The 18,244-nt window shown below is 42.6% G+C and overlaps 1 protein-coding gene across 1 annotated transcript in view; it reads left to right on the top strand.

Annotated features, from left to right (window-relative positions):
* Positions 1-18,244, top strand: part of LOC136176637 (ubiquitin-conjugating enzyme E2 E2) — a 346,202-nt gene that overhangs the window by 289,290 nt on the left and 38,668 nt on the right. Inside the window, exon 5 of the mRNA XM_065947094.1 lies at positions 1,871-2,018. Coding sequence (XP_065803166.1) covers positions 1,871-2,018 — 148 coding nt within the window. The remainder of the gene's footprint in view (positions 1-1,870; positions 2,019-18,244) is intronic.

The raw sequence follows: 18,244 nt of genomic DNA, 5'->3' as shown, positions 1-18,244 counted from the left end.
CAGTGAATCGGCTCTAAGCATCAGGTAACCAAAGTACTGGAGCTTCAGTTTCAGCATCAGTCCTTCCATTGAATGTTAAGGACTGATTTCCTTTAGGACTAACTGGTTTGATCTCCTTGCTGTCCACGGGACTCTCAAGAGTCTTCTCCAACACCACAGTTCAAAAGCATCAATTCTTTGGCATCCTCCTCTCATATCCATACATTACTTTTAATACACTGTCTAGGTTGGTCATAACTTTCCTTCCCAAGAGCAAATGTTTTTTAATTTCATGGCTGCAGTCACCATCTGCAGTGATTTTGGAGCCCAAGAAAATAAAGTCTCTCACTGTTTCCATTGTTTCCCGATCTACTTGCCATGAAGTGATGGGACCGGATGCCATGAGTTAGTTTTTTGAATGTTGAGTTTTAAGCCAAAATTTTCACCTTCTCTTTCATCCTCATCAAGAGGCTCTTTAGTTTGTCTCCTGTTAAAGTGGTATGTATCATCTGCATATCTGAGGTTATTGACATTTCTCCCAGCAATCTTGATTCCAGCTTGTGAATCATCCAGCCTGGCATTTTGCATGACATACACTGCATATAAGTTAAATAAGCAGGGTTAAAATATACAGCCTTGTCATACTTCTTTCCCAATTTTGAACCAGTCAGCTGTCCTATATCTGATTCTAATTGTTGCTTCTTGACCCGCATACATGTTTCTCAGAAGACAGGTAAGATGGTCTGGTATTCCCATCTCTTTAAAAATTTTCCACGGTTTGTTGTGATCCACACAGTCAGAATCTTTAGAGTAGTCAATGAAGCAGAAATAGAGGTTTTTCTGGAATTCCCTTGCTTTCTCCATGATCCAGCCACTGACCCTTGGATTATTTTGTCTAATAAAAGGTGTGTCTGTGAGTCAGGATGGCCATCATCAAGTAGTCTCCAAGCAATAGATGCTGGAGAGGATGTGGGGAAAAGGAGCCCTCCTACACTGTTGGTGGAAATGTAGTTTGGTACAACCACTACGGAGAATATGATGGAGGTATTCATAAAAAGGGATCCCACTCCTGAGTATATATCTGGAGAAAACCATAATACGAAAGCATTCATGCACCCCAGTGTTCATAGCAGCACTGTTTACAAGAGCCCGTACACAGAGGCAACCTCCGTGTCTGGTGTGTGTATGTGTGTGTGCATGCTCAGTTCTGTCCAACTGTTTGCAGCCCCAGGGACCACAACCCACCAGGGTCCTCTGTCCATGGAATTTTCCAGGTAAGAATAATGGGACAGGTTGCCATTTCCTTTGCCAAAATGCCCAGAGGAGTAGATAAAGAAGATGTGGATAAAGAAGATATACATATACATATATACAATGAGATATTTTTCAGCCATATAAAAGAATGAAATAATGCCAAGTGCAGCTATTTAGATGGACATAGAGATTATCATATTAAGTAAGTCAGATAAAGACATATCATATGATATCACTTATATGTAGAATCTAGAAAAAATTTGTAACAAATGAACTTATTTACAAAACAGAAATAGACTCACAGACATAGAAGACAAACTTATGGCTACCAAAGGCGATTGGGGTTGAGGGGGAAGGATAAATTAGGCGATTGAAATTAACATACACACACTACTATATATAAAGTAGATCACCAGCAAGGATCTCCTGTATAGCACAGGGAACTCAGTGTTCTGTGATAACCTATGTGAGTAAAGAATCTGAAAGAGAATGAATGTAAGTACATGTGTTACTGAATCACTCGGCTATGCACCTGAAACTAACACAACATTATGAATCAACCATACTCCCAACAAAACTCTTTAAAGATCAAAATAAACGGCGTGGCTACTTACATCAGCTCTGCATCTTCCTCTAGGTGACCTTCCGCACCAGAATCTATCACTGTAACATTAACAGCCAAGGCGTGATCTGCCTGGACATCCTGAAGGACAACTGGAGTCCGGCCCTCACCATCTCTAAAGTCCTCCTGTCCATCTGCTCCCTCCTGACAGACTGCAACCCCGGTAAGGCTCCCATCCGCGGAGGCCTGGAGCTGCACCCCGCTGCAGGGTCAGCTCTCGGCTCACTCTGTACCACCAGGACCACCACTGGCGCGGTTACTTTTATTATTATTGATTTTAAATTTCCATCATTTGTAACTCCTTCCTTTTTCAGTTCAGTCCAGTCATCAGTCTTTTTAAAACCTATTATTTGCCAAAAAGGAAAAAGCACAGTGTGTAATCAGAGTGAATGAAAAATCATTTTAGATGGGGAAGTGCATTTAAAGAATGCCTTACCTTCTGCTGCCAAATCATAATAGGGATTCAAACTGAGTAGCCTAATCTTTAATTAGATGCCCCCCAGAAGATGCTCGCTTGAGAGATGAGGACTGTTAAAATCCGACCACCCCTCAGGCAGCGCCACAGAGAGGTCACCACGTGGCATTTTCATAACCGTGCGTCCGTACAAGCGTTAGAGCCGAAAAGCCCCTGCGCTAGGAAACACCGAGAAAGGCAACCGGGAACCGCAGGCTCCCGGGGACCCTGAGCGGAGCGGTGCGCCCGGGCCTTCTGCGCGCTGGCTTCCGGAGCTCCTCCTTCCGGGGCTTCCCGGATGTGAGTCCACGGCGTTCACAGCCGCTTCCGGCTGGGCCAAGCCCGCTGCCAATAGGTTACGTATCGGGGGTGTGGGGGGAAAATAACAGAAGTCCAAAGGTTTTTCATCGGGGTTTTCGTCATTGTTCTTAGTGAGAAGTTCTTCTTTCAGTGTTTAATTAATAGTCTTAAGATTTTTTGAGATTCCATCTTCCATGTTCAGGAAATGAACTCACTAGATAAGCCAAGTTTCAGACGAGAGAGAAATGGCAGGTGGAAACTAGAGTCTCTCTTAGGACCCGGGCTGGTTAATAAAACGTGTAGAAATGGTCATCTTTTCCATCTTTCTATGTTTGTTGTTTTTCAGTAGTAAAAACTTATTTTTAATGAAGACATTTAAAAACAGAATTTAGTTGTGATATATGTAAACTATATATAACAAATCAATGCTTTTAACACCAAAAAACTAAAATATAATTATGCAAGATCATTGTAAAATATTTTTGAATTAATTTATACCGAATGCCAGATTGTGTAGTTCAACCATGATGCACTAATTTAATGCAAGAACATATACTTTATTTTTTGAATGTCACTATTCCTGTTTCAATCCCATTTGTCTGTATGATGTTGTGTGACCTCGTTTGGAGGTCATGTCATCAAAACACTTTACATGTGTGTGGTATTTCCTTTGGAAAATGTCGCACCACAGGACTAGTCTGCCTCCCCACTCCCCAGAAGGTTCTGGGGGTTTCAGATACTTCGAGAGCAGTGTGTTTTAGAGAAAAAATTTATTTCGAGAGGTGAGTCACTTATTCAAGAAACTTTTGGTGCGAAGTTATTACGCTGTACACCTTAAACTCAGTTTTGTGTTTCAGTTATATCTCAGGGAAAAAAAGAAAGCAAAATAAATTTTTGAGACTCTACCATCTATGAGGCAGTTTTGACCACAAGATAAGTTTCTTATACTGGAATAAGGTGTCAGGTCACACTTAGAGTACTTGGTGCCGAGAGACAGCCTTACCCAAATGGGAACCACGTTAACGGAAATGGACCCTGTCACCCTGACTGTTCTCCTGCTTTCCAGAACAACCTTCTCTCAGCAGTTGAATGGTTTCTGTTCCATAAATTAGTGTCCTTTTTCTGTGACACAGGAAATTACAGATACATTCCACAGAAAAAAATATATATGTATCAAAATCATCCTTGGTGGAAACAAAACCACATAAACAAATAGATTTTGTAGATCATGCTATGAATATTAAGAAAAAGCCTAAAGTTAATAATGTTCCTTAAGTTTCACCAACTAGAGATGGCTTATCTGGTATCAGAATAGATTCCTATCTGTAAAATACGTGGTAGCAAACTAAATGTTCATCCTTTAACACACATAAAAAAAGATTTCTAATTGGTACCTCATTATAGGTATGTTTCTGTTCACACTTCTAGAGTCTTAAAAAGAAGTTACCCAAAACAAGTCAAAATGTCCATTGTTTTGTTCAGTGAGTTTATTTCACATTGTCTTCTGGTACCCTTCCCTCCATTCTCTGTCAATGTTTCTCTCTAGACTTATGTTGAACTTCAATCTGGCCTATTTTCATGTGATCACAAATGTAAGTTTAATAGAATATGAATAAGGACTTCCCTGCACTGAGTCCATGCAGCTGTTTTCACACCAGAAATGCTGTCAGCTCAGAAGTAGGTTTTGCATAAAGATACAGGTTTAACCAACTTTGTGAGGGCTATCACTCTTGTCCCTACATAAACTGGGGGGAGAGGGGAGGAGGTCATCTTTTTATATGCTTTTCTCTTAATTTATGTTATCTCTTCCAAGAATTTGGCCCATTCAAAGCAAATGTTTCAGGGTAAGACTATACACCCTGTCTTGCTTGATTGTGAGGGTCAGCAAATATAGATTTCAAAACCAGCTGCACTGTTTATTACCAGTGTGACCTTGTACCAGCCATTTAACTTTGCTCAGCCTCCGTTTCTTGTATAAAACAGAGATGATCCTCAGCTGTACCTAAGTCACAGGATTCCTGTGAGTTTAAAACGAGATCTTATATATGAAAACCCATTGTAAACAGTAATGAGTTGCTCTTGATGTTATTTCCCAGAGTATTTAGAACTCCAGATGTACATAGATTAGATGCGATCTGTTCCCACGAGGCTGCATTTAACCAAGGGAAGATAGAATTGAATACTGTCTCTCACACCACCTCCTCAGCAACTGACACATTGGGATTTTTCATCCGAAGAAAGCCTAGTCCTGAACTCCTGTGTCCATAAACTGGAATGCTGTGTGATAGGAGTGCTGAGACCTTCTTATCTCTTGGGAAGGATCGCTCAGACAGCGATGTCCGACAGCACGAAGGCCCCTGAGGGTGTCCGGGGCGCTCCATCCCTGAGGCCGCGGTGGGGGGCCTCCCTGCGGGCCTCAGCGGGCTGGCCACGCTTCGCAGGGGGCCCCTGGGCCGCCGCGGCGCCTGCTTGCCCAGGCAGGGCTGGCCTCCGGCAGATGGCCGTGACCGCTGCCGGAGCAGAGAGCCGGGGCGATAGAAGCTGAGAAGCCCAAGGGTCCGCACCAGGGACTCCGCTGGCGTCCAGGGGCCGGGACTCTGCGCTCCCAGTGCCGGGGACCGGTCTCCATCCCCGACTGAGGAACAAGCGCCTCATGCTGCAGCTGAGACCCAGTGCAGCCGAAATAAATAAATACGTGTTTTTTGATAAAAACAAAGGCCAGCACCAGCCTCCCAGATCCCCTGACGGCGGGCCTGCTCAATGAGCACGTTTCATCCAGAAGTCGCTAAAATTTACAGTTCTAAACACATTTCCATTTCTTCATGGAATGCTCCTATTTGTAAACACTCTCTTCTCAAGTATATATAACATTTAAGCTCTCTTCTACTTAATTTCATCTTTTAAAATTTGTTTTTGCTGTTTTGTGGCTTTTTTCAAACGCTTAGGTGTTTTAGCATACTCTTTATATGAAATCTATTTGTTATTTAAAACCTGCCTGTGTAACGGTCTTCAGGCCTATAAATATTAATAATGGGTGCTTTCCTTCACACAAAATGAACTATCCTGGAAACACTGACGATTATGAAATAAAAAAAGGTCAACAGTTTCCTGTCCCAGAGGCTTTATTCACAGAGTAATGTCCAGAAATATTAATCTCTTTTTCATAAATCTTCTTATCATCTGGCATTGTTTTACTAATCGCAGTTGTTCTTTCTGCTGCGCTCCTGTTGCTTTTGAAAGGTTTATGAACTTGTTTGATTCTTCCGTTGTTACTGTTGTTTTTCCCTACATGCTGAAATGGGAGATGCTGGCATTTCATAATATGGGGTAATTTTGGAAAGATAGCTTGGTGGTTATAAACTCTTTTGTTCCACGCTCTCAGTTCATTTGTACCTAAGCCTCTATTTCTGTGGCATGTTCTTAATAGAACCATCTAGGTCTTTTGTTGCTTTAGATTTCTGCTTAACTGCTAAGCTTTCTCCTTGATTCTGACTGTGATCATCAGATTACTGACTCCTCTCTGCCTCAGTCTTCTTGTCTGTAAAATAGGCTTAATGATAGTGCCTGCCTCAGGAGATGTCATGAGATTCTTGTCCTCTGATGAAGCTGTTTGATTCATAATGTGATTTTGATGCTGCACTGTGAAAAAAATTCCCCCCAAGACATATGGCTCTTAGGAGATAATCAGAAATTGGAAAACATGAGTATTTGATATTGAAGAATTATTGACAGAAATTTTTAGCCATAAGAAAATGAAATGGTGATTATGAATTTTCTATACATGGTTTCCTTTTAAAGACCCATACTGAGTTCTTTGCAAATGCACCTGTATTTCATTCGCGGTCATCTGCGTCAGACGATAGGCTGCCTGTGGAGAGCCTGGACAGCAGGGCCCCGCACCCAGAAACAGCCACGAGGTCCTCGTCCCCCACTTCTCAAACAGGCAGAGCTGCCCCGGGCAAGCCAGAAGGTGCTCTGAGCACACTCACAGACGTCACACTCACCACCTCCCCCCATCACCTTCCAAATCAGAATCGGGTTGGTTACTCCCAGTCTTTGATTTATGCAAATCTGTATTAGAACAACAAGTAGATCTAAGGACGGCAGCTAATTAACCCTCTGTCTTAGCACAGCGAGGAAGCTGAGGGTGCACATCGCTGCGCTGTTGTTGGTAAGAGCTCTGGTCCTTCCAGGTGGATTCAGTGGAGGAAGGACTCTCCCCGTGGCCTGTCCATAGTGTTCAAACGCCCCCCTTCCCCGGCATCACTGCCCTTGGTTTCAGATCTCTTAATTTAAACAACAATTATAATCCTTATCCACCAGTTTTGTCAGATATCTTAACTTTGATTGTTATTAATTGCTTGTCTTTGACCTGGTTATAGTTACATAGGAAATTGTGTTGCTATTAAATATTTAAAAATTTTAGTTGCTAGTGACTGCTGAGTGGTAGGGACCATAAAATAGGATTAATTATTTTAACAGAGATGTTTGTGTGATTATTTACACTAAGTTGGTGAGCTCTTAGACTGATGAGAGCTACCTAAATGGAATTTAAGAGGATTCCATTGCTCACGACAGCAACACAAACCTTTCTCCTCCTGCAGTTGAGAACTGGCAGAGAGTAATTTATTTCACTGAAATTTAGAGAAAACTGCAAAAGTGATAACCTACCTATTTTCAAAGCAGGCTATCTTAGCAGGAATGCCAAAAAGAAACGTTGATGTTTCTAAAACAGACATTACAGATGGCTGTGTAGACATCAGATTTCTTCTGATGCCTTTGACTTTTTTATTCAAGTGAGAAGCTTAAAAAGTAGATAGACATGGTACAACATACAGCTAACTTCAAGCTATTTTCTTTGTGAAGATTTGGCTTCCCTTTGAGAATATTACATGCTGAATTCCAAAAGTCATTCTAATCAGGATTTCCAAATATGGATATAGACAGTCTATAATTTGCAGTCATTTATCCTCTCAGGCACCTCATAGAAGAAAAACGAACCTGTAGTTGTATGTCGTTAAATCAGTCTATCTGTTATTTTAAATACCCGAGAGTAAATAAAGTTCACAGAATGCACTGTGTGAGGGCCTCGGTTCTGGCTCGGGAGTCACTGCCGTCTCCTGGGGGCCCTGCTCCCATGGTGCCCATAGGCTTACTCAGATCAGTTTGGAAACATGCTGCGTAGGGTGTGGAGGCTCTAGGAAAACTGAGGCTTCATTGAGAAGGATGAATAAAATCAGGGAATGTGCATCATTAAAGAGAACAATATTTCAATTGTGTGAATTAAGTTTCACAGAAATTATTCTATACCATCATAAATTAGGCTTAAAAAAAACAGAAAATAGCAATTCTGAGATATTCACCTCGATCTGTATATTTATAAATGTGACGTTTAAGTGCTATTAAAAGGGTTGTTTCCCTACTTTGTCATTCTGTAGAAAGGCATCCTTTATAGTTGCCTTACAAGGTATTTTGGTATTTAATAATGAAACTGAAAGATCCAGTTGGGTGCAGCATTTTTCCAAGAATGATTTTCTAGGAAATACAGAATGATAAAGGAGAGTTTAAATTACCTAACCATGGGTTTAGACTTCAGACTGCCATGCAGTGAAACAAGTGGAAAGGATTCGTCTTTGAGACAAAGAGCTGGCAGGAGAGGACTGGCGGCTTCAGCGTGTAGGTGAGAGGCGAAGGCGCAAGTGTGCCAGCCTGCCTTGAGTGTTGCTCCTTGGTGTAAGCGAGTGTGTATCTAACATAACCATCTCTTGGCTGTCTTTCCTGAGCAGCTGAAGTGCCTAGGTTAAAGAGAACATTCGCTGTTTATTATTTTTTGATAGATCATTGTCCAAAAATGCTAACCTTCCAAAACTTTGTTCCTTTCCTAGTTAAACCCATTGCCTTGGTAAGGCTGGTTCTTTTAAAACGGCAAAAACTAGACTTTACCGTTATTTGCTAATATGTGGGAAGAGCCGAACTTAAAATGTGCCAGTGAAGTTTCATCTTCACAACTTAGGCAAAGGGCGGTCGGGGAGCTGCTGCCGGTGGTAGCGATGAGAACGCATCCTTGTTTGTCACCGGCTTCTGCTCTGGCTTCCGCTTCCTTCTCTGACCAGGAGGAGCTGCTCTCCGCGTTCCTAAAGCGGGGAGCGGACCCGGGGCAATCCGATCCACTCTCTTCTCGACCCATCATGAGGTCACCCCCTCATCCTCTGTAAGGAGTCTGACTGGTGTGTCCTTGGAGAGCATGTCCAGTCAAACTCTCATCATTTCAGGGCAGTTAAGAAGGTTAGCCGGATTAGTAGGCTTTTTAATGAATTGTGGAAATTTTACATGAGTGAAGACCCAATCCCTTTAAGCACACATAGGAAACATTAGTAAATGTTTAGACTGGGCACCCTGGAGACTCTGCTTCACCAAGGACAGGAGTGAAAGTGGGTTTTTCATATTCAGAAAAATAGAGAAAATGATTATCACGAACCCTAATGTATCCCTCACCTAATCTAGATTCAAAACGTACCTTTATATTGGGGTTGGAGTATCTTTACAGGTTAGCAAGTGCGTTTTTAGACAGGCTGACTAGTCTTAGATAGTACTGCTTTCTACAATCCATTTTCATGCTAACCCTTTTTAAAAGAAATGGAAACCGCCAGCTTCAGCACAGGTTTTTGCCTCAGAGATAGGTTAATACTCATTTCTGAAGGGCGCAATGGGTATTGCTTTCAGAAACGAATGTGGAAGGTAGGCCACTGAATGAAGTCTTGTTTTATAAGGAGAAATGAAGATAAGTGACACCTGTTTAAAATTGTTGACCATACCCTTATTGTTATTAATATGGAAATTTTATAATTCTGAAACATTTAATAAAAATCCTCTAATTGCCCAGAAATTCACTTATGTAGACAAAACATTAGATGATTTAATGTTTGCCTTTTTAATTTGAGTATTTGAGATTGTGTTACCTTGGGAAAATACCATTGCTAGCAAAGTCTGAAGACAATGTAACCCCACCGGCGTCTAGCCCCCTTACAGCTCAGTAGTCGTCCATACTTCCCCTTGTTTTCTGTCTTTCAGTATTTGTTGACTTACTTGGCCGAGTCGGGTCTTCATTACAGCGCTCGGATCCTCACTGATCTTGCAGGTCTGTCCTTGAGGTGCGCGGGCTCTCTGGTTGCGGCTTGCAGGCTCCGTCCTGAGGCGTGCGGGATCTTGGTTCCGTGACCAGGGACCACAAGGCAAATCCTTGACCACTGGGCCACCCGGGGAGTCCCAACTTCTCCTTCCTTTCTAACTCACCGTCCAGTGAATATCTGACCCGGGCAAGGGCGCTCAGTAACAGCACACGCAATAATTCTTATTTTAAAAAGAAGATGCTTCTAAAATGCAGACTAATTATTCCTACCCAACAGCAATATCATCTTTCCCTTTTCCTCCTGTGTCTGTTTGTCCTTTAAGAGATCCTGGAGCCCTATGCTTATTATGGGTGTTGAATTTCTGGTTTGTGTCATGTTAGTGAGAAATTTGAACATTAAGTAGTATAGGAGTTCCTTTAAACCACAGGCATATGTCTTTCAATGACAGGTGTGTTCCTGGTGGAAAAATGACAAATCACTATATTTTAGGTGTATTTAAAGAACCTTCTGCTGAAGACTATTCTAAGAAAACAAATGAAGCATTTTTATTTTTTATTTATTTATTTTTTTATTAGTTGGAGGCTAATTACTTCACAACATTTCAGTGGGTTTTGTCATACATTGATATGAATCAGCCATACATATAATACATGTAATCCAGTTACATGTATTCCCCATCCTGATCCCCCCTCCCACCTCCCTCTCCACCCGACTCCTCTGGGTCCTCCCAGAGCACCAGGCCCGAGCACTCGTCTCATGCATCCCACCTGGGCTAGTGATCTGTTTCACCATAGATAATATACATGCTGTTCTTTCGAAACATCCCACCCTCACCTTCTCCCACAGAGTCCAAAAGTCTGTTCTGTACTTCTGTGTCTCTTCTTCTGTTTTGCATATAGGGTTATCGCTACCATCTATCTAAATTCCATATATATGTGTTAGTATGCTGTAATGTTCTTTATCTTTCTGGCTTACTTCACTCTGTATAATGGGCTCCAGTTTCATCCATCTCATTAGAACTGATTCAAATGAATTCTTTTTAACGGCTGAGTAATATTCCATGGTGTATATGTACCACAGCTTCCTTATCCATTCATCTGCTGATGGGCATCTAGGCTGCTTCTATGTCCTGGCTATTATAAACAGTGCTGCGATGAGCATTGGGGTGCACGTGTCTCTTTCAAATCTGGATTCCTCAGTGTGTATGCCCAGAAGTGGTACTGCTGGGTCATATGGCAGTTCTATTTCCAGTTTTTTAAGAAATCTCCACACTGTTCTCCATAGCGGCTGTACTAGTTTGCATTCCCACCAACAGTGTAAGAGGGTTCCCTTTTCTCCACACCCTCTCCAGCATTTATTGCTTGTAGACTTTTGGATAGCAGCCATCCTGACCGGCGTGTAATGGTACCTCATTGTGGTTTTGATTTGCAATTCTCTAATAATGAGTGATGTTGAGCATCTTTTCATGGGTTTGTTAGCCATCTGTATGTCTTCTTTGGAGAAATGTCTGTTTAGTTCTTTGGCCCATTTTTGGATTGGGTCATTTATTTTTCTGGAATTGAGTTTCAGGAGTTGCTTGTATATTTTTGAGATTAATCCTTTGTTTCTTCATTTGCTATTATTTTCTCCCAATCTGAGGGTTGTCTTTTCACCTTACTTATAGTGTCCTTTGTAGTGCAGAAGCTTTTAATTTTCATTAGGTCCCATTTGTTTAGTTTTGCTTTTATTTCCAATATTCTGGGAGGTGGGTCATAGAGGATCCTGCTGTGATTCATGTCGGAGAGTGTTTTGCCTATGTTCTCCTCTAGGAGTTTTATAGTTTCTGGTCTTACATTTAGATCTTGAATCCATTTTGAGTTTATTTTTGTGTATGGTGTTAGAAAGTGTTCTAGTTTCATTCTTTTACAGGTGGTTGACCAGTTTTCCCAGCACCACTTGTTAAAGAGGTTGTCTTTTTTCCATTGTATATCCTTGCCTCCTTTGTCAAAGATAAGGTGTCCATAGGTTCATGGATTTATCTCTGGGCTTTCTGTTCTGTTCCATTGATCTATATTTCTGTCTTTGTGCCAGTACCATACTGTCTTGATGACTGTGGCTTTGTAATAGAGTCTGAAGTCAGGCAGGTTGATTCCTCCAGTTCCATTCTTCTTTCTCAAGATTACTTTGGCTATTTGAGGTTTTTTGTATTTCCATACAAATTGTGAAATTATTTGTTCTAGTTCTGTGAAAAATACCGTTGGTAGCTTGATAGGGATTGCATTGAATCTATAGATTGTTTTGGGTAGAATAGCCATTTTGACAATATTGATTCTTCCAATCCGTGAACACGGTATGTTTCTCCATCTGTTTGTGTCCTCTTTGATTTCTTTCATCAGTGTTTTATAGTTTTCTATGTATAAGTCTTTTGTTTCTTTAGGTAGATATACTAAGTATTTTATTCTTTTTGTTGCAATGGTGAATGGTATTGTTTCCTTAATTTCTCTTTCTGTTTTTTCATTGTTAGTATATAGGAATGCAAGGGATTTCTGTGTGTTAATTTTATATCCTGCAACTTTACTATATTCATTTATTAGCCAAGTGAAGCATTTTTAAACTTGAATGATGATTGTCTCCATTTGTTTTTCTTAAAAGTGCAGTTTCCCCCCCTAATTCAGCACTGCCTTTCCTGTGAGGTGAAGTGAAGTGAAAGTCACTCAGTCGTGTCTGACTCTTTGCAACCCCAGGTGGTCCATGGAATTCTCCAGGCCAGAATACTGGAGTGGGGAGCCTTTCCCTTCTCCAGGGGATCTTCCCAACCTAGGAACTGAACCGGGGTCTCCTGCATAGCAGGCAGATTGTTCACCAACTGAGCTGTCAGGGAACCCCCCCATCACCCCAAATAAGTCATACTGTTTGCGATACAGGTGCCCGGCCCGCTGACAGCAGCCTGCCGCCCTGTGCGTGTGGGCAGGACAGCAGGCGGGCCCTAGTGGGGTGACATCACGGCGGCGGAGAGCCCCTCCATCGCCCCAGGCCCCGCCCCCGACTCGTACAGACCGGCCCGCGGTGGGAACACACTCACCCACACTCAGTTCAGATCCACGCGGGAAACTGGTATAACGGAGAGGTCTTTTTTCTTCTGTTTTCTAACCGGACAGCCCCTTCTGTTGGCCGCACTAGGCCTGGGTTGCTGCGCGCGGGGCTCCTCTTCATCGCGATGGGGGGCGTCTCACAGCAGAGGTTTCTCTCTTGCAGAGCCCAGACTCCCGGCTCACGGGCTCGGCAGCTGCGGTCCCCGGGCCTGTGGGATCCTCCCCGACCAGGGACTGCACCCGTGTCCCCTGCATCGGCAGGTGGATTCTCATGCAACATGCCACCAGGAAAGTCCAGGAAGACGTCTCTATAGTATATTGAGCTTCGGATGCCAGCATTAGGTTTTTAGAAGAAACACTCTGGAAGAGAGCACCCAGCTACAGTGTGTGAATGAATAACCCTGCTTCCCTGGGGCAAAGGCACACAAGAGCGCCAGCCACCCTGGTCCTCCGTAGAAAGATACGTTTACTCTGGGCGTGTGTTATCTAGGGAAGGGTCACATAAGGTTGCTGTATTAACCCTAGCCCTGACTTCAGCCTCGTCCAGAATATGTCTGTGTCTGCAGAGAATGCATCTTTCAGTGGAGTCACATTCCGAATACCATGACTGGCTTAGGCTTGGGATTAATCACATCTGAGCTACTAGGGAAGGATAAAAATGGGAGAGACCTAGTAGACGCTAAAGAGATCAAGAAGAGATGGAAGGAATACACGTATAAAACTGTACAAAAGAAGATCTTAATAAACCGGATTACCACAATGGTGGTGTTAGTCACCCAGAGCCAGATATTCTGGAGTGCAAAGTCAAGTGGGCCTTAAGAAACACTGCTGTTAATAAAGCTAGTGGACGTGATCAAATTCCAGCCTAACTATTCAAATCCCTAAAGGATGATGCCTTCATGGTTTTGCATTCATTTTGTCAGCAAATCTGGAAGACCCAACAGTGGCCACAGGACTGGAATAGGTCAATCCTCACCCCAGTTCCCAAGAGGGGTAGTACTAAAGAATGTGCTAACCATCAGGCAGCTGCACTCATCTCCCATGCTAGTAAGGTCACGCTTAAAATCTTACATGCTAGGCTTCAATATTATGCAAACCAAGAACTTCCAGATGTCCAAGCTGGGTTTAGAAAAGGAAGAGGAACTAGAGATCAAATTGCCAACATTCACTGGATCATAGAGAAAGCTAGGGGATTTCAGAAAAACATCTATCTCTGTTTCATCAACTACACTAATGCCTTTGCCTGTGTGGATCATGGCAAGCTGTGGGAAGCTCTTAGAGAGATGGAAATACCAGACCATCTTACCTGTCTCCTGAGAAACCTGTATGCAGGTCAAGAAACAACCTGTTAGAACCTAGTATGGAACAACTGATTGGTTCAAGATCGAGAGGAGAGAAAACAGGGCTGTCTGCTGTCACTCTGTCTGTTTAATCTATACGCTTAGCATGTCATGAGAAATGGTGGGCGAAATGCTGGGTGAGTTACAAGCTGGAATCAAGATAGGCGGGAGAAACATCAACAACCTCAGATATGCGGGTGATATCACTCTAATGACAGAAAGCCAAGAGGAACTAAAGAGCCTCTTGATGAGGGTAAAGGAGGAGAGTGAAAGAGCTAGCTTAAGATGAAATATTTTAAAAAATCCAAGACCATGGCATCAGCCCCATCACTTCATGGCAAATAGAAGGGAAAAGGTGGAAGCAGTGACAGAGCTCCTCTCCTTGGGCTCAGAATCACTGCAGACCATGATGGCAGCCATGAAATCAGAAGAGATTGCTTCTCAGCCGGAAAATGATGACAAACCTAGACAGTGTGTTGAAAAGCAGACACATTACTCTGGCAACAGAGGTCCATACAGTCAAGGCTGTGGTCTTCCCAGTGGTCACGTACGGTTGTGAGAGCTGGACGGTAAAGAAGGCAGAGCACTGAAGAATTGATGCTTTGGAACTGTGGTGCTGGAGGAGACTCCTGAGAGTCACTTGGACTGCAAGGAGATCCAACCAGACACTCCTAAAGAAAATCAATCCTGAATATTCACTGGAAGGACTGATGTTGAAGCTGAAGCTCCAGTATTTGGTCATCAGATGGGAAGAGCTGACTCACTGGAAAAGTCCCTGATGCTGGGAAAGACTGAGGGCAGAAGAAGAGAGCGTCAGAGGATGAGATGGCTGGACGGCGTCACCGACTCAAAGGACATGAACTTGGACAAGCTTCAGGAGATGCCGAGGGATGGAAAAGCCTGGAGTGCTGCAGTCCATGGGGTCGCAAAGGGTTGGACACGACTGGACAACTGAACAACAACAATCACTTCTGAGTTCCAAATAGCCTGTGTCCAATCTGGTAAAAGTTTCTAAGTGAAAGATGACTGTTCGTAGGAGGGTTTTGTTTGCTTGTCTGTCCAGTTCTCTGGAAAGCTGATTTAAAGGCACAGCTATTGTAACTAGGCAAAGAAGCCTTTGACTTATATGCAGAAGTTGCATTTGGGGCACTCAGTTCGGGCCAAGTGTGTCTTCACAGTGTGGATGAGGATACCTCAAGTAAAGAAGAAAAGGGTTCTAGAGGTATATACTCCTTGACTGTGTATCTGGAGTGGCTTTTTCTTTTTTCACATAGAATTATCTTTATTGTGTTTTCTTATAAAAAATAATACATACTTACTAAATTTTTCGTAAATCAACTATTATTTAAAGGGAAATATTTAATTTCCATTTGAGGCTCTGCAAACTTCAATTCAGTGGTGGTGGTGGTTTAGTCGCCAAATTGTGTCTGACTCTTTGCGACCCCATGAACTGTAGCCCGCTAGGCTCCTCTGTCCATGGGATCCTCCAGGCAAGAATACTGGAGTGGCTTGCCATTTCCTTCTCCAGGGGATCTTCCCGACCCAGGGATCAAGCCCAGGTCTCCAGCACTGCAGGCAGACTCTTTACTGGCTGAGCTACAAGAGAAGATTCAGTTCAGTGAGACTCAGGAAAGTATATTTGTTCTTTAAGTTTGTCTCATCTGGTGTAAATTTAGACTCATTGACCTCAACCCTTAGCCCTGGCTTTGACCTGTTTCTGCTTAACATTCCCTGTGCCTATTTTCTTGTCCCTTAATATAAATCTAGATGTGGATCAGCAGTTGCTACCAGTTTTTGTTATCAAGTCTATTGCTGTCTCTGTAATAAAAACCTCTAATTTATTTGTTTACAAGTCGATCTCATTAAAAAGCTGCTATATATATTAACTTTTGATGGAAATTCTCTTCATTTTATTTTTTGGAAAATGTCACCCAGGGGTTTTCCTTTTTAGAAATCAGCAATTATCTACTTTTTCCTTAGAGAAACATGTAGTACATGGTGGAGTGGTCAGAACGAGTGTTTATCTGTTTCTACACTCTCCCCAAACTGAAGTCTTCCTCCACTAAAATCAGTTAATGAATGTATTTCTCAGTGTAAAATTTACTAAATTTCCTGTATTTGAGGTGTGTTTCTCCCCCTAACTTATCTTCAGATCTCTGACATTTGATTTTCTTTTAAATATTGGCTAAAGCTGTTGAAATTCCTGTTCCATCCTTGTCCCTCAGTTTCTTATTTGTGTTTTCAAAGCCGGCTTTGAAAACACAAATAAGAAACTGAAAAGTGAAGCAGACCCTTAATATAAACAAACGCCATCTTTACTCACATGGAAATGTGACTTTCACTTGGAACTCTCTATCCAACCAGTGATTCAAAGACTGTCTTTCCCTTACTTGAGAAATTTCTGAAGAAGCAAGAACATTTAGGCTAGATTTTAATGAACTTTTTCTTCCTTCTTTTTTAAAATTTTGTATTTATTTACCGACTTCTCTTTCTGGCTGAGCTGGGTCTTGGCTGCCGCTCGGGCGTTCTCCAGCTGCAGGAAGCGGGCGCTGCCCGTGGCTGAGATGCAGGGGCTTCTCCCTGCGTGGCTTCTTGTGCAGAGCACAGGCTTCAGTACTTGTGGTACCCATGGGCTCAGTTGCTCTGCCGCACGTGGGATCTTCCCAGACCAGGGATCCAGCCCGTGTCCCCTGCATTGGCAGGCGGATTCCTTACTCCTGGACCACCAGGGAGGTCCTCTTTAATTACTTCTTAAATTAAGATCATTTAAAGATAAAGATTGCAGTGATGAAAAGGGACTCGTTCATGCCCCTCGGTTCAGGGTAAAGCAAGTTTTGTTTTAAATGATAGGGAAAGGATTATGCAAGACTTGTATCTTTTAGGTCAAAGGCCTTTCCTGTTCCCCTAGATAACCTCTCCTGGTGGGTGTTTTGTTTTGTCTTTAAAGTTTAGGGCCAGTAGGAAGTGTCTCACTCTTTAAGTGAGGCCTCTTTTCTTCTGTGGCACATCTTTATTTTCACTCTGGTCTGAGGTAGTCCAGCACTAGTGTAATGCTCAGGCACAATCGCTCCGTTAACCCTTGTGATGAGCACACACGCTAATCATCCCCGCTGCTTTTCTACACCTCTGTCCTCGCGCTTTATTATGACTTACTCTATTTCTGTGGTAATTATTTTATTGAGCATAAGTGTTTTATTGCAAATCATTTGACTCTCTTTTGGCAGAGTGAGGCATATAATAAGAGATCAAAATTTCCCTTGTGGTAGGTCCAAGGGGAGCATTTCGTGATGACCCAGCATTCTCTGCCTGGGTTTATTTACAGCTCTGCCAGGAAAGACATCACTGTGTCAGGCTTTGCTCGGCAGTTTTGTTCCAACAAGATATATTTTCCCTGTCTGTTGTCCAGCTATCCTGTGGTCTCCAGGCCTCCACACACATGGAAAGGTTCCCGCTGTTATTCCTAGGCAGGGATTTGCTCCGGGTGTCTTTTCTACACTTCGAATATGTCTTAATGGAAATGATGAGATTGTTAAGTAACTGAAAATAGTCTGTGTAATGCTCTTAGATTTTCACTCTATGCCACTTTTGAAACTCCAAGTTCTGTTTCTTGGTTGGTTACTTTCTTTTGAAATTCAGACTTCCCTCCCCACTCTGTCCATATCTATAATGTCATGGTTTGTTAATACTCATTGGGAGATGGAATCATTCTAATAATATTTACTGTCAGAAACACCTGTACCTGCTTTTCAAAAGACATAGCGTGGATTTTGAAGCTGCTGTTTAGTCGATAGGCCGTGTGCAACTCTTTGTGACCCCATGGACTGTAGGCCTCCAGGCTCGTCTGTCCATGGGATTCTCCAGGGAAGAATACTGGAGTGGGTTGCCATGCCTCCTCCAGGGGATCTTCCTGACCCAGGAATCAAACCCACGTCTCCTGCATTGGCAGGCACATTCTTTACTGTGTGGACCCACCTGGGAAGCCTGGCATGGGTTTTACTTTATGTAAATTTTAAAACTGAATACATTTTTAAAACGTGATGGCTCAGCAGGTAAAGAATCCACCTGCCGATGTAGAAAACACAGGTTCCATCTCT

Source organism: Muntiacus reevesi, chromosome 10, assembly GCF_963930625.1.
Source record: "Muntiacus reevesi chromosome 10, mMunRee1.1, whole genome shotgun sequence".
NCBI lineage: Eukaryota > Metazoa > Chordata > Mammalia > Artiodactyla > Cervidae > Muntiacus > Muntiacus reevesi.
This window is presented reverse-complemented; position numbering and strand designations above follow the sequence as displayed.